At 42.6% G+C, this 17,994-nt stretch overlaps 1 protein-coding gene across 1 annotated transcript in view; it reads left to right on the plus strand.

Moving 5' to 3' along the window:
- Nucleotides 1-15,229, plus strand: part of LOC141049400 (myosin-IIIb-like) — a 53,611-nt gene extending 38,382 nt beyond the window's left edge. The window contains exons 6-7 of the mRNA XM_073545840.1: nucleotides 4,718-4,794; nucleotides 15,080-15,229. Of these exons, the coding sequence (XP_073401941.1) occupies nucleotides 4,718-4,794; nucleotides 15,080-15,229 (227 nt within the window). The remainder of the gene's footprint in view (nucleotides 1-4,717; nucleotides 4,795-15,079) is intronic.
- Nucleotides 15,230-17,994: the final 2,765 nt, after the last annotated feature.

Here is a 17,994-nt window from a genome sequence, read left to right on the forward strand (position 1 = left end):
AGAGAGCAAAACGGCAGACAAGAGCCGCGACGAAGAGGCAGATTTACACGTATTATCTAATGCAGAACCCAATGTCAAAAGAGAATAAATTGGGGCAGATTTATTGATCATGGGCAATATTTAGACACTGTAAAGTTAGACGAGGCAGTCAGAAAAGGCACCAAAGATATCACTTATTTGTCATACTTTACACCTCTTGATTGATTTGCATTGGGCCACTTACAATTTAGAGTACGTCCTCACACCCTGATATTGCCAAATAATCAGCAAAAATTATTTAAAACTCATAATAAATAGGTCTAAATCTATAAGAAACAATTTGCAAAAATTTTTTGTATATTTTCTACCAAAGACTGAAAAACTTTTGTGCCTCTAGGGGGTGGATTTGCTGTGCTATAAAGTTGGTTTCCCCTTGATCCTGCCCATTAAGGCTTGATTTACAGGACAGATGTTGCACTTGCTCTCAGAAATGTTGATGAACTGTAAGGTCTGGACTGACCCTCATTGATTTGCTTGGGTCTGGCCCAAAATTAGGATACCAGTAAAGTCATTTCTACTTTTGAGATTTATGGGAGAAAGCAACTCATTTTGTTCCTTTGTTAATTGCTTTGCATTTAAAGGGAATCTGTCACCTATTTTTTTGCATATACGCTGCGGCCACCACCATCAGGGGCTTATCTACAGCATTCTGTAATGCTGTAGATGAGCCCCCGATGAAACCTGAAAGATAAGAAAAAGGAGTTATATTAGGGGTACTTCACACTAAGCGAGATCGCTAGTGCGCCACCGATTTTGTGACGCATCAGCGATCTCGCCAGTGATCTTGCTGTGTGTGGCACACATCAGCGACCGCCCCCCCCGCCGGGTATCGCTGATCGTGCAGGAACGTCCTGGGCCATTTTTTGATCGTTGGTCTCCCGCTGGCCAGCAAGCATCGCGTGTGGCAGCGGGAGACCAATGATCAGCGAGCTCCCAGCGCTGTGAGCAGACGCTGGGGGCTGGTATCCAGGGTAAATAGCGGGTAACTAAGCGCGCGCGTCGCTTAGTTACCCGCTGTTTACCCTGGATACCAGCGTCCTCGCTGGTCCTGATCGCTGGTGAGATCTGCCTGTTTTAGAGCTCACCAGCGATCATGTAGCGACGCACCAGCGATCCTGACCTGGTCGTATCGTCGGGATCGCTGGTGCATTGTATAGTGTAACGGGACCCTTATACTCACCCAGGGGTCTGGTCCAGCGCCTCCCATCTTCTAGCGATGACGTCCTCTTCGTTGCTTCCCGTCGCGGCTCTGGCGCAGGCGCACTGCTCTGCCCTGTTGAGTATAGTGCCGATATTATGTATTGTCTTTTATTGACAATTTGATACGCTAAACAGTACTGAGTAGAATAAAGAACGAGAGACGCGTTTTTCAGATAAAAATTATAATGTTTATTGAACAAAATCAATGACATTTTATAAAGGCGCATGAATAAATTTCATTGTTTCATTAGATTCAATCAGTTACATCACATTTCTTGAAATCCATGTTTATTGAAAAAAAAACAATGTCATTTCAATACACTGCAATTAAGCAATCCTATCGAAAAGAGACGACGCAAAACACAGCAAACTCGGGTTCATGAGCAAAAAAGTATTACCAATTTTCTTACATAAAGGACAGAGAGCAACTGATATACAATGTAAGTAAGACACAGGCTACAGGCATCTTGAAGTTTCCCATCTTGCAGAGTCAATAGTTACAGCAGATGATGTTGTATAGGCCAAGAGTCATTAGTTACAGCAGGTGTTGTTACATAGGACAAAGTCCTTTAGTTATTCAATGTTTTTTTCAATAGCAAAAAATAAGTTACAACTGTGGAACAGAGCAGGTGATATACATAGACACAGTCATTAGTTACAGCAGGTGAGGTTACAATGAACAATGTCCGTGCAGTTAGTAGTTATTCAGTGTTTTTCAATATAAAAAAAATACGTTACAACTGCGCGTATGTTGTCAGTGTGAGATATTACATCACTGAATACACATTTTTCCTCAGGGGATCACCTGGTGCCTATTGTAGGGTCTGAGGACTAAAGTCAGTCCCGAGTTTGCTGTGTATTGTGTCGTCTCTTTTCGATAAGATTGGTTAATTGTGGTGTATTGAAATGACGTTGATTTTGTTCAATAAACATGGATTTCAAGAAATGTGATGTAACTGTCCTGTCCTCACTGAATGAGACAGACGTCATTGCAGCTTATACAGGCAGCTAAGCCGCTATACTGGGGTCCAATAAGGAGACTGTAGGTTGAATCTGTGCTTTATTGAACGTGATGGTATATTGGCGCGGTGAAACTACAAACAAAACATATATGCATACAATCAATACTGGGTTCATCAGGGATTCATATATACATAATACATCATCTGCACTAATAGTTAACCAGGGGAGAACTAACTAAGCAGACTAATATGAGACAGGAATTAGATGTGGGAAGCATAAATACATACCAGCAATGCACAAGGGGAGAAGAGAAATTAGATGCTTTCTGAATGCAGGCAGAAGGAAAATGGTGGACTGGAGGGAAATACCATAATCCTTTGCAAAAGGCTACCAGGATGCATTGCAAAACTTACCAGGATGCACTGCACCGGAGGGAAAATACAAGCAAAGTGAAAGTAAAATACAATAACACAATACTGCGGTTATGACTCTGGTCACTAGATGGAGCCAAAAAAACACTGTAAACATTAACAAGCAGATAATCAGGATTATGAATCAGATGTCAGAGACAGAACAGTAACTGATTGAATCTAATTGAACAATGAAATTTATTCATACATCTTTATAAAATGTCATTGATTTTGTTCAACAAACATTATAACTTTTATCTGAAAAACACGTCTCTCGTTCTTTATTTTACTCAGGACTGTTTAGCGTATCAAATTGTCAATAAAAGACAACACATAATATCTGCACTATACATAAAAGAGCCTATATAAATAAGAACTGTATAAAAAACCTATATAATTATTGTCCCTATAAAATAATAGGCACAATGAAACAATTCTGATTAACCCATCAATCGCACTTTGTTTAACCTTGATTACTGGAATTTGTGTCAGTTACCAATTTAATACACTTTCATATACAACGATAGTCATATGATATCTATTTAATACACTTTAATATCATTTTGTTATCAATTTGTGGGAAACAATTTAATACACTTCACTACGATATTCGCACGATATCTATTTCAGTCACTTTGATATCACTTTGATAGTGGGCGGGGCACCAGTCAGATTTCTTTTTGACGAGACATCCCTCCCCCTTACTACTGAGGTCTTCATAAAACATCCAACTTTATTAAAATTATACTAAAATTAACATGGAGCCCATGTGTATGGTCTTGTTTCAGACTATATTAGTTTTTACTTATGTTATGGCTTTTCGTCACAAATAATCCATGAGTAATGACTTAAGTAGTCCGAAACATGCCTGCTAGACCATACACACGGGCTCCATGTGAATTTTAATATGGATTGAATAAAGATTGATCTTTTATTAAGAGTGACCTGGATGCAAGGTTTTTTTTTTTTATAAATCCAGTTCTGAACAGCTATCTTTTCAGCAGTTTCATTATCATCAGAGCCATGGTTGCAATCTATAAACAGTAGATTGCATAGGATCCCCCATTCCCAATACATGATGTCAAAGCTCATATGATCTGAGCATACTCAGATAATGCTTCTATACAAACAAATGGGGCAACAGTCGGTCTAGTCCTGCTAATGTGAAGAACAGGTAGTGGCAGTCTAATATTAGGCCTAGTGGCCAGTGTCATAATTGCACCATTATTTATTTAATATGGAGAGTGATATGAAAAAGTAAAAAAAAATATCAAAAATTGAAAAAAATTAAATAAAATACCTAGTTAACAGAAAAACATGATCCAAACATGTTAGCTTTAAAGGGATTTTCCACAATTATTTTTTGGTTCCCTATCTTGCCCAATGTAAAAATAACTCACCCTCCCCTGGTCCAGTGCTTCCTATTTGCTGCTTTCTTGACAGACTGTAGTAGTGATTACTGCCAGTCACCTGGGTCAGCTGCTTTGTGCCAACTATCCCTCCATGCTTTGACATCAATTCCAGTTTTAAGGCTCGCTCGCACTAGCGTATAACATGTCCGAGTGCTATACGATGTTTTATTGGATAGCACTTGGCCCAATGTCATACTATGGGGCAAGGCAGATCTGCGATTGTTTTCTCATACCGATTAGGTGCGTGTGAAACATTGAACTCCACTCGGAAGTCATCCGAGTGCAGTCCTATTATTGTAGACACAGACAATGGAGAAGATGGAGAGATTAAGTTCTCCTTCTTCTCCACACCTGTGATACGATTCTCTCATGTGATAGAATCGGATCACACTAAGGTAATACTTGGATTAAACTCTGACAGAGCTTGATCCATGGGACATTAGCATAATCGACCCGATTCTCTCACAGGAGAGACTATAAGCCAGTGTGAGACCTTATATAGTAAATCCATGAGCAGAGAACTTCTAGTGATATACAGAAACAAAACTTTTTGCAATTTGTGCCAAATTTGTTCATGTGAAAGTAGACAAAGATCTAAAAAGTGCAGGAATCTGTGTATATCTGTAGGTATGATGACTGATACCATACTTATGGCCTGGGATTCTCACTAATGTCTATCTCTGCTCATTACAGGAGTGTCGGCACAGCTCACCAGCGCTCGCCTGCGCAGGAACACCTCTGTGGGTACACCATTTTGGATGGCACCAGAGGTAGGATGATCTGAGTTACTGATCTCTTCTCTATTCCCAAAAGTTCTGCACTTCACATTGACATGGATTTTTTTTTTTAATGGAAAGTGTATGTTCTGGATTGGCAAAACATGGTTGCTTCTTTTTTTTTTCCAAAAACTAAACCCATCCAGTGCAATTGTGATATTTCAAAGTACGCATCACCTGAAATATAACGGAAGTTCTAAAGGAATATTGAAGTCTACAAAAAGTATCACGTATCCATTCCCTGTTATCATCATCACCTCCATAGACCATGAATGGAGAGGCAGGGCTCATATGTGATTGAACGTTGCATTCAAGTCCAGAGGACAGGGAACAGCTATGGGACCAACACCGACCTAACAATTACGGCAGAACCAATATAGCGGATAGGTTAGCATTTTTGTACATTGGAGTGCCTCTTTAATCGGGCGGCTGATAATTGCAGGATGGTTACCCAACTTTGTACATTTTTTTTGTCTATTTTTTTTAATCCTGTTCTTGTTAGGAAACGCTCATCGAGGTTCAGTTGTATGTTTTCCTTCCTATTTATGGATCGTCTTTCTGACGTTCTTTACAATGTAGCCCTTTTGGGTTCAACGCTGCCCTATTTACCGTCAAAATTCCCTTCGGAGTATTCTTTTAACGCGGCGTGTGCTTAGTGTATCAGATTATGTTGCAAGTGGATAATTGTAGTACATTACTGGAGTTCTCTCCCGCCACTCATCAGCCCTAATACTGAAGTCTGAGGATGGCACCAGGGGATTCAAGGTCAGGTTCAGGTTAATAGCTTGCAGACTGTTTACTTTTACTCACTATTTATCTAAAATTACCTCCAATGATTCGGGCTGATTGTTCTGCAGTCAGTTGCCATTTAAACAACTAAGCACATAGGACGGGGCGATCACTGGAGTTTGTAAGTAAAGTTGTCCACTTTCAATCTGAAGTCCTTTCATACTAATGTCCATGTGTCCAACAGGAAGAAGAAGTCTGATATTAGGTCTAGTGGCCAGTGAGAAATTTGCAATATTTATGTATGCATTTATTTTTTTAAATATAAATAGTATCATTGAAAAAATAAAAAATACACTCAAGTTTGCAATTCTGTGGCATAGAGAATAAATTCCCGATCGCTGTTAGTCCAACCTCTTGAACTGATCACTGCTCCACTGATCCTGCAGAGTCCCGTGTGAATGGAGTGGTGGCTGACCATGTGCAATGCCGCTCCATTCATTCTTAGGCTATGTTCCCACAATGAGTTTTTGATGTTGCAGTTTTTATGCAGTATTTCTGCACCTATTTGGTAAATTAGGTTACTTGCATATTTTTTTCTACTGCATTTTTATTTCATGCATTTTTATCTTTTTTGACCCCGCATTTTTTGTCTCTTGTTGGTTGGTGTGTCATGTTTTAAGTAAATCTGTTTTGCTTTTGATACTTCCTGTTATTTGGTTTTGGCAAAACTTCATTGATACAGTAACGTGTGGATTACATTCAGTTTTTATCTGCGGATTGTCTGTATCGGATGCAATTCTATAGGGAAAATCCGCACATAAAACTCAGCGCACCCGCAAAAGAATTTGACATGTTGCAGATTTGAAACTCGCACCGCAATTCAGTTTACACAGCGTAAAAAAATTACAGTGAGCGGGAGATTTCTATAAATCCCATCCACTTCGCTTGAACAGTAAGATGCTACATTTTTGATGCAGTGAAAATACACGTCTAAAACTCATCGTCTACTGAGTGGTCACCCAACAATTACAACTCTAATAATGTCATCATTCAGTATAGGATGTAGTAGAGCTCTTTTAGTTCAATGCATGGGATCTCATGATAACATGCAAACATCACACGTTCACTGCCAGAGGGACTGTGAAGGGTTGTGGTATCCCACTCTGCATGGATCACACAACCTAGTAGTTCAGACCTGACTTTTTGTTGGCAGCGGCTTATTCAGGATACTCTACAAGCGTGTGACAAAAGAGCTTCTTTAATCATGAAAAAACAGGAAGAGTATATGATAAGCTTAATAGATCAGCAATAAATCATTTGTGTGTCTCTATCTGTGCATCATCTACAGCAGGCTGCTTCTCTCATACACAGACACAGGAAACCAGGAAATACAGTCACATGCTCTCCCTGTGTGAGCCTCTAGGAGGTTTTTTTTTGTTCTAACTTTATAAATAGCATACAGATCTAGCAACACTCATAGACAGGAATGGAGATGTTGCATCAAACATATTCCAACACTTTTGCTAGAATGTCAGGTCCTTTAGAGAGCCATTGTAAAGTGCCAGAGGGGGGTAGTCGTGTGCGAGCTGCTGCTCTGTGTCACTCTGGCACTCTACAAGAAATTTGTGCCTCCCATCAAATGTGCTGTGATGTGTGACGTGCATTGGTCTCAGCTGGCTCAGGTCTTCAGTATCAGGAGCCGCCGCACATGAATCAGGGGACACCCTGTTTGTTTAATCACAAAGAACTTTACTCAACAGTCCATGTACAATATATTGTTACTCGTAGTATCGGGCACAACACTTTCTGTTTCTTGTGTCCACAGAATGGTACACTTCCAGATTTTCCTTACGTTCTACCTGGACTATCCCTACTGACCCTGCTTTTGTCAGTCCCAGGGGTTCCCAGCCCAGTCTCGCAGTACATCCAAGGTCCATTACTTCTCCCACACGCATCTCCATATCAATCTTCCTTTGTGCAGAAGGGGGGTTAAAGTGCATGACATAGCACCAGAATCAAGCCTTAGGCTTCAGACATTTCAGGAGTATATTCGCCCAGGCAATTTTAATACAGCCTTGTACTGCCCAGAACAATGTGTACTATTCCTTGCTGTCCAGCCCTTGCTTCCTACACGAACTTGACCTTGGCCCTATCTGACTATCTATCAGAAAGTTCCCCACTGTCTTCCTATATAGCCCTTCCCAGTGTGGCACAGTCCCAAACATTAATTACTTTTTACCCTGTCATTACCTAACTACAGTCAATTATGTACTAAGCCCTAAACTATATGTCCCTATACTATCACATCCTATACGGTACACTACTAACATTACTACACATTATACAGGCAAACATATTACACTTCACATGACACATTATATATATGCAAAAGATGCAGTACATAATACACAGAACACGAATGGTGTCTTCAGGGGTAGGAACGTTACAGTCATTTTCCACCACCCTTGCACCATTAGGGACATTTGCCAGCAATTTTCAAAAATAGATGTTAATTACTAAAATCTCCAATCACGGAACTTATCAATAGGTTCATGGTGCCTGATTCATCGACAGTATGAATTTTACCCTGGCTTCTAAATTGTAGTCAGGTATGCTTTACGCTTAAACGATGCAGCGTTTTTGAGAAACATAATTTAATTAGGGACAATAGGAAGAGATGTGACCAGTCCGGTGGGTGCCTCATCTAGTCTGCTTCTTGCTGCCATGCTCCAGTTCATTCAGGTCTCCCATGAGTGTACATAGGGAGAGTCCTGTCAATCACCTGCAGTAGGATGTGAGAATCCAGCAGGGGATGCCATCGGACAAGTCAGATTTCTCCCTACAGTCCTCAGAGGTTCCTTCTTGTCGCAGCATTTCAGAGAAAAACATACAAACATGGCTACAAACTGTGCAGCCAGACTCTGATTCATACTGTCCGGGGCTCGGGCAACATGAATTTAATGTCAAGTTCTCATTAACTTTAATCAAGACGAAGTCCATTAGGAAATGGGTCCTTTCTGCGTCTCTGGGCGCATAGAGGGTTTGCATACACCCTTGCACAAAAGTTTATCCCGCTCATCACAAGCTTTTAGTGTAATGTGGAATGACCTTGTTCCGTGCAGTACAGTTTTAATCTCCTTCTCATTTCTGTACTCCACACATACCGTCCTCTCCGGTGGCTGAGTCCTATCGTTTCTTTAGTTTTTCAAATATTCATTCCATCACGGAGATCATTAAAATGTAAATCAGCTGTGTGTCACCCATAACAATGTCTATGCAAAAGAAATGATTACACTTGTGTTTCCTTGCTATTGCACCCATGAACTGAGTTTGCAAAATACCAATGAATTTTCCTCCACCCCTAGGAATGTCCTCTACGTCCCTCCAGTTTTCATCTGACTTGAATTTAATAGCTGCTTTTTTAATGTATCAGATAAAGAGGGAATAAAATAACTGTGGCACCAGCAGCTAACATGAATTCTGACTACTTAGAAAGCAAATTTGTATGTGATATATTGTAAGCATGAGGAACTAGCAACTAGTATCAGGGGCTGACTTTTTACTGGCACAACCTCTGCAACCGCACAGGGGCCCAAAGAGGTAAGGGGGCCACTACCGCCACCATAGCAGCGAGCAGCTTCTGTCACCGACACATATTGGACTATAAAGGGCCCATATACTGCTCTAGTATAGGGGCCCTCTTCTGTCTGCGTCCGCTCTTGCTCAGTATATATACACAAACATATATATTCTACTGTGTATATACTTTGTAACCAATATTAATAACAACACTACCATACAATGATCTTATAGTTCCCTATAGGAGTCAGTTTCCTCCATCAGTTGTTGTGCCGGACTGTTGAAAGAGACGGATCTGAAAATACTCCATGGTCCTGTTTTCATTGCAGTGGAAACTGGTGAAAAAGCCTAAAAGGTAACTGATGCCGTTTTCACATCAGCTGTCATCAGTGGAGGCACATAAAACTGATACTGATGAATAAATAGAAACTGGCCTAATACCTATAGTATCCGCACTGACAGCCCCGCTGCCGGGAAGAGATGCACTTTATTCCTCTCGGCAGGCTCAGGCTTTCAGTCATAGGGGTGTGGCCGATGTGGCTTCAGTCAACACACTGTGCCAAGTGGGCTGCGGCGGTAACCGCGCCCCCAGCACTGACTGACAGTCGGGTCTAATGCTGATCCTGCTTTCAGTCAGTGCTAGGTATGCAGTCACAGCTGCGCTGATCAGTGGGGGTGCGAAACCCAGCATGCCCCCAGCAATCAGCTGTTCCCAATGCTGGTCAGATGTGATCAGTTGTGGAGCCGCACAGCACAGCCCAATAGTAGCCGCTGATTGGCTGCAGGGGTCACGTGGTATAACACGGACACTGAAGACCACAGACACTGTATTGACACCCCCGGAACTACACTGGTACTGGAGGTATTTTTATTTTACAAGGGGGACTACTTCATTTAAAGAAGGGTTTTCAGGTAGTAGACAACCCATTTAATTATAGCATGCAAGGTTTATCTGAACTCAACAACCTCTTTTCTGAGATAACCACTGAGGACTCAGCTGGTTTCATAGCAATCAGCCTCCATACACATTAAAGTCAACCGAACCTGCCAATATATGTGGGATTGGAAAAATATGTAATGTGTATGGGGGACTTCAGTGACATCACTTGTCACGGGAGAGAAGGATCCGGCCAATGAATTATTAGTGGCCGGTCCATTTGTTCATCGGAGAGATAAGACACTGCCAGAAGAGTCTTGCATCGGCGTTCTTATAGAGAACGCAGGAAAGCTCGGACAATCATTCCTTTGTATAGGAGAGTTGAGGCTCCTAAAACACTTATTGGCATTGAAAGTTGTAGTCACTGCAGGGAAATTGAATATCAGATGGTATCCACGCCGATGGAGTAGCTATATAAAACATGACTAGAATCATGGAATGTTAGAGTTGGAAGTGACCTCAAGGTTCATGGTGTCCAACCCCCTGCTCAATGCAGGATTCACTAAACCATCTCAGACAGATGTCTGTCCAGCCTCTGTATGAAGACTTCCATTGAAGGAGAACTCACCACTTCTTGTGGCAAACTGTTCCACTCATTGATCACCCTCACTGTCAAAAATGTTTAATATCTAATCTGTATCTTCTCCTTTTCAGTTTCATCCCATTGCTTCTCATGTTTCCATGTGCAAATGAAAAAAGGATGAATCCCTCTACACTGTGACATTGGTTCAGATATTTGTAGACAGCTATCAAGTCTCCTTTTCACCTTATTTTTTGCAAGCTAAAAATTCCCAGATTCTTTAACCGTTCCTCATAGGACAAACATTGCAGTCCGCTCATTATCCTGGTAGCTCTTCTCTGAACTTGCTCCAGTTTTTCAATATCTTTTTAAAATGTGGTGCCCAGAACTGGCACAGTATTCCAGATGAGGCCTCACCAAGGAGGACTAGAGGGGGATAATTACTTCACATGATCTCAACTCTATGCTTCTCTTATTACAACCTAGAACTGTGTCTGCCTTTTTGCTGCTACATCACACTGTTGATACATGTACAGTGTGTGATCTATTAGTATACCCAAGTCTTTTTCACATGTGCTGTTGCTTAGTGCTATTTCTCCCATTCTATAGATATAATTTTCATTTTTCTTGCTCAGATGTGGAATCTTGCATTTCTCCCTGTTGAGTACCATTCTATTAGTCACCGCCCATTTTTCAAGCTTATCTAGATCCTTCTGAATCCTTTCTCTGTCTTCTCTAGCATCAGCTATCCTTCAATTCCCTTATCTAGATCATTTATAAAAATGGTGAACAACACTGAGGACAGGACAGAGTCTTGTGGTACTCCACTGAAAACATTCTTCCAATTGGATGGGCAATCATTTATCATCACCACTCTTTTAATATGATCACCGAGCAAGTTATGAATCCACCTAACCTATAAAAAGTCCTTCAAAACAGGAGCAATTTTCTGCTCTATCTAATAAGGAGCAATCCTGAGCAGGAGACCCTTTATTATAGCCAAATATATGATGCTGTAAGGATGTGGCAGGGGCTGTCATATACCTCTTCCTCTCTAAACAGTGTTTGCACCAAGTGTATGGTTTTATCATATTTTTGTGACTTTATTAATATGTGAACCTGCATAGAGATTCATAGGTACTAAGGTATGTGGTTAATGTAATATATTGTGATTAATGTATAATGTTATTCATGTATAGTGGGTCGCCCTCCCAGGGCCGTGGGGTACTCGGTACCGGGCCCGATGAGCCTCAACGGGAGATGTCACGGTAGCTGGGACCCGGCCCGTGGCCCTGGGCGCCCACTGTAAAAAGGGGAAAGTTTATAAGTGATTCGTGACGCCACTTGTGGTGTTCGGCAATGTAGATGTAAGCCGACGCTGCAGACAGATCCTCTGGGACAGATGGTGTGGTGCAGCAATGATGTTATAGCCCTCCACAGGCAGGGCTGTAGTCCCAGGGCAGAGTAGGTAAAGTGACACTTAGATAGTGTAGTGTCGGGCGCAAGGGATGTAGCAGTGCTGGACGGGTTGGCGCTGGAATAAGTGGAGGACACCAGGGCATGTAGTTCCAAAGCTTTACTCACAGTCTGTTGTGGTACAGGTGCCCGCATCCGTGCCGTGTCCTCCGGGTCAGGAGCTCAGCCAACTTCCAGGCAAGATAAAGTACTCTCTTCCAACACTCCGCCAACATATGTGCCTTTTCTGAACGTCTCCTCTTATAGCGTCTTTGAGTGAAGTACTCACAGTACTGAGTTACACTGGAGTTCCTCCTGTCAGATGTTCCTATGAACTCTACTTGTACGGCAGACAGCTGTAGACTGCTTAGGGGACTCCTTACTACTTAGTCCCAGCTCACTATCGTTGCTGTTGTGCCCCCAAATCCTGTGTGGGAATAAAGTGGTCACTACTTCTATTCGTCCGGTGTCTGCTGCAGGACCATTAGTATCCGTACAACCTCGGGGACCGGACCCCGGCCTTGCGCTTAGAACTTGGGAAGGGTTCTCTCTTCCAACCCTGATCCTTAGTCCTCCTATTCTTCTTACGTTCCGTACTAATCCTTCTTTCTAATGGAGAATCAAGCTTCCTTTCTCTGTCTCTTTCCTGTGCCAGCAGACCCAGATCACTGTGGCCTGCTGCAGCACTTCCTTCTTCCATCCCTCTCCCGGGGATCTTCTCTTTCTCACTCTCTGTCCTTCTACATCCTCACTCACTGACTGAATGAAAGACTGACTGACTCAACTATTCCCGCTCTTTTATGTGAACTAAACTCCACCCACCTCCCAGCACGTTTTGTGTTCCAAGCAGGGAGCCACCAAGGGGTGCTATGCTACACTCCAAGCAGGGAGCCGCCGAAGGTACTTTGCTACACTACTTTGTGGTGTGGGATGCAGGTGTTGGAGTGTGGTCAGGTGTCTCCACCTTACCTAGAAGGTGGGGTAGCACACCTCAGGAGGAGGTGCAGTACCTCTGTGGTGACTGAACCCTCAGGGGCGCCACAATAGTGGGTAGGGAAATTCTAGGGTTAAGTTCAGAGTATATAAAGCATAACATATGACTTGGGGATTATGTTAGACAGGTGAAAGATTTAGTTTGGGGCACATTAGACATAGGAAGTTTAGTGCATACTGTTAGAAGGTAGTGACTGAAATTAAAGGGGTATTCCCATCTCCAAGATCCTATCCCAATATGTAGTAGGTGTAATAATAATAATAATTATATCAGCAAATACCTACAATTAGAAATGTAGTATAGTTTTCCTGATTCTCTATGTCTCTTTTCCTATGTGCAGGCACTGCAGGACATTAGGTATCCATGGTTACGACCACTAGCAACTAGCTAACTGTCACTATATAAGTGGTCACAACCATGGATACCTAAGGTCCTGCAATGCCTTCACATGAGGAAAGAAACATAGCGAATCAGAAAAACTATACTGCATTTCTAATAGGTGGCATTTGCTAATAATATTATTTTTATTATTATTACTACACCTATTACATTATTAGATAGGATGTTGGAAATAAGAAAATCCCTTTAATTATATGAAAAGTGAAATTTGCCCAGCAACGGACTGCTGAGGCAGACAGAAAGAGGTGACAGTTGGTGATTGGTCCAGCCTACAGTGGGAGGGGTTAGTGCCAGTAAAAGGCAACAACTTCCTGGTTTAGTCAGTTAGTGAAGGAGTTCATTTGTGACAGTGGCTAGGGCCAGATGAAGGCACAGTGAGCTGAAGCACAGCATGGGCAAAGACGTTCTGGCGGTATGAGGTCACACAAAACTCCATACAGACATCCCAGAGACTAAGCATCGAGTCAGGGGCTATGGGGAGCACGACAACCCTTCTATACAGTGGAAGATGAGCGTGAAACCTTGTGAGGGAAACGTTGCAGATATTGGGTATACTGCAGAGACGGATTGAGAATCCCTGGGGCTTACAGGAGGATCAAGCGTAGGGGTAATCCTTGCTGAACGTGAGAACAGGCGTGAAATGTTGTGTGTGGAGGAAGCATGTGACAGGGGGTGCGGTGTTAAAAATGGCTGTACTTGAACTGTTCTGTAAAGACGGAACTTGATAAAATGAACTGGGTGTCCCCTATTGAATGTGCGACTGTTCCTGGATCAAGGTTCGCGGAGACAGCGGAGGCCTATGGCCTAAATGCGGGTGAACTGCACTGCACTTACAGCACATGGGAACTGGGACATTATTTGTGGGGTGCCAGGGTGTGCGAGAACAACAGCCCCTTGCCCATGACTACCGCCCTGCGCACAGTGCTATGATAGGTTATATGGAAATTTTCAATAAGGGCCCCACATTTTGTTTTATATATAATACTGGTGATAGTTCATTTTGCAGAAAGGCCTTTGGGTTGTCCTAGGAGCCAGTAGTGCGAAACACCGCCGCACTCACATAGATATCCAGTCTCTGATAAGTCAACATTCGGAAATAGAAATGTGGCCGTTCTCTCTATTTCCACATGCTAGCTTATCTATAAAGCATAAATCCTTAACCGCCTATCTGAGGACTGTGGTATTTCATATTATTGTTTGGAGGGACGTCCACTGTTTCCGAGCTACGACTGCCGACCAGAGTTTGGCAGATCTCTTGCGATCTAGGGCCGGGAGCAATTGCAACCTCTGCACCTCCAATAGCCAATGTCTGCAGTCCTTGTAAGATTAAATAAATATTGTTTGTTCTATTGTTTATTGTGAATATACAATATTATGTGCACAGTTCATATAAATATACTTGTATTTTCCATAGTGCAAATATGTCTTCTTTATCCGCTTTATTCCCCCATTTAGGTAAAATCTCCCCTCAATAAAAATTACTGAAACGGAAACTATTAAAAATGGGAAATAAATCCATATATGCAGAAAAAATATTCGTTTTGGTAAAAAAAAATATAATTGGGAACGAAAATATGTGACCAGTTTAGGATCTATTAGGTGGCAACATTTTCTTAGGATCCTATGATATTTAACGTTAACTGCATCCATTGATTTTTATCGATAGGTCATAGCTTGTGAGCAGCAGTATGATTACTCCTATGATGTCCGCTGTGATGTTTGGTCTCTTGGGATTACAGCCATCGAGCTGGCAGACGGAGATCCGCCTTTGTCGTCTATGCATCCGGTGAAAGCTCTTTTCAAGATCCCGAGGTAGGACACTAGATGGCTGTCTTGATTCACTGGATGTTTAGTAACATTCAGAGAAAATACAAATTTATGCACTGGAAAAAAATAAAAAGAATACCAAAACAAAACAGATAGGGAGTAATAAATTGACATGTTGGTTGTGCGCATTTGTATGCCATTACCCATAAGCCTCTGCTGCAGTTTATCTATGCCTGACAATGGCGGTGAGCATCTGAGCGTAGTATATCTCTTTTTGGACTTTACATTTTCACAATAAAAAAGGATTGTTCATTTTTAAATCACATTATTAGGGTTTTCTCTTTAATACACCATGATTTTTCATATACTCTTTTGGGGTCATATGTGGCTTTCAAATACCTTCCCTAGCGAATTAGTCATTAGCTTTGTAAATGGCGACGTTTAGTTTTGATTGTCATCCGTGGAAATCAATGCACACCTGCAGACTTCAATGGGGGCTCCTACAGTGAAAATGGACCTTTACACAACAGTACCGCCTGATTGTAGGATCTCTCTTTGCAATAAGGTCCTTTTTACAATCAGCATTTACATTGGAGATTTCCAAAGCAAGAAGACATCTTTAGTTAATTCATTGGTTAAAATATAGCATTATTAATTTCTTTAAAAAAAAAAAAAGAAAATCAATGCAAATGTTTTCGGATCACGGTTACAAATGAAGTCTACTTTAAATGCAAAAAAATAAATCTGTATTTTTTCTTGTCTAAATCAGTGACGCGAATAATTTCAGTTGCAGTAAAGAAGAACAATGACAATATTTGAACTGAGCTCTTGTCACATTCATACAATTATGGTCGCCTTTCACATCTTTCCATGATTGCAATTTGCATTTCTGATTAGCTCAATTTATATGCAGATGAGCTTGTGCGTCATAACGTTATCTACTTTTACCCAGCCCGGGCTTCAGTAACTCGCCAGCATGGAATAATGAATCAGACACAAGCAGCGGCGTATCTTGTTGCCTTTGGTTGAACGAAGAACAGGTCACAGCAATTACTGTAGCACGGGGAGGGTCCAAATATCAAAGCTAAAACCCATATGTTCTATCAGATGAATGGATGAAGGTGTTCAGAGACCGCGATCGCAGCAATGGGGAACAAAAAGATTAATAGGAAGATTAGGAGATATGAATAAATACATAATTGTGGGATTTCTTTATGATCTGCCTTTTAAATGGTTGCGTATTGATGGGTACAAAGCTTTGGAGCATTTACCATGATAATTGGCCTTTCTTAGCTAGAAAATCATCTGCAGTAATTTACGTGGTGCCACATTTTAGAGACTGTGGGGGAATTTGTAATCTGGTGAGTCTATTCTTGTGAAAAATAAAGGATTTAATCCTAGTAATAGCAAATGTTAGAGGGGGTACCTGCCATGGACCACTGCTTACCGGAATTCTTCACACTCCTACATGCGCCAGTAGTGGATAGCACTAGTCATGAGCGAGTATGCTCGCAACTCGAGTTTTCCGAGCATGCGCGGGTGTTCTCCGAGTAACTTGGGCATGCTCGTAAATTAAGTTTGAGTCCCTGCAGCTGCATGATTTGCGGCTGCTAGACAGCCTGAATACATGTGGGGATTTCCTAACAAACAAGGGATTTCCTTGTGGAGAGACGAGGAACGACTGGAGGTAGAGGAAGGGGTTCTAGGAGAAGGGGCGACAAAAATACTGGGGGAAGGGAGCTCTGGAATGGACATTGAGCCAGCTTGAGACACATTAGGAGGAGACGGTGGATGGACAAACAAAGTTTTTTTTTTCTTCTTCTTTGGCGCAGGAATATCCTGCCCGGACCGACTTGCAACTTGTGACCACCTTACTTTTGTTGACCGCCTGGTGACGGTGGACTGTGGCGTTGCCCTGTAAAATAGGGAATGCGGATCACCCCTTTGCTGCTCTGTGGTGGCGGTGGCGGTGCTGCTAGAAGTGGCGGTGCTCCTAGGAGAGAAATTTGGGTCGGTGCTCTGAGCAGGAGGCTGCCTGTCTGGGATCTCATCCAAAGTTCTTGGGGGACTCAGAGGAGGAGAATTGGTGGCGGTTATGTTGACATGAGGAGTGGTGGTGGTGCTCCTTTGCTGCGGAGTGCTGGCGGTGTTCCTTTGCTGATGAGTGGTGGTGGTGCTCCTTTGCTGAGGACTGCTGGCGGTGCTCTGTTGCTGCGGAGTGCTGGCGGTGCTCCTTTGCTGAGGAGTGCTGGACGTGCTCTTTTGCTGCGGAGTGCTGGCGGTGCTCTTTTGCTGCGGAGTGCTGGACGTGCTCTGTTGCTGCGGAGTGCTGGCGGTGCTCCTTTGCTGATGAGTGCTGGCGGTGCTCTGTTGCTGCGGAGTGCTGGCGGTGCTCCTTTGCTGAGGAGTGCTGGCGGTGCTCTGTTGCTGCGGAGTGCTGGCGGTGCTCTGTTGCTGCGGAGTGCTGGCGGTGCTCCTTTGGTGGTGTCGGTGGCCCAAGCAGGTTCTGTGGTGGTTTGGCTCCAAGCTGGTGGTGCTGTGGCCGTGGTGGTGCTCCATATAGGAGCAGCGCTTGCCATAGTGGTGGTGGTGGAGGAGTGTCCAGCAGCACTCAGACTTGAGGTGGTGTAGTGATGTCCGGCATCGCTGGGAATGCAGGTGGCCGTGCAGTGGTATTCTCACCTCACGATCAGCTTGGGCCAGTTCTTGCCATGTTGGCGAATACATTGAGCCAGAAGAAGACATGCTGAAAAGAAAAAAAAATACATTAGTACATTATAAAATTGTACAGGACACACAGACATTATGTTGAAG

The sequence above is a fragment of the Dendrobates tinctorius genome, unplaced genomic scaffold, assembly GCF_039654945.1.
Source record: "Dendrobates tinctorius isolate UK_male_01 unplaced genomic scaffold, ASM3965494v1 ptg000143l, whole genome shotgun sequence".
NCBI lineage: Eukaryota > Metazoa > Chordata > Amphibia > Anura > Dendrobatidae > Dendrobates > Dendrobates tinctorius.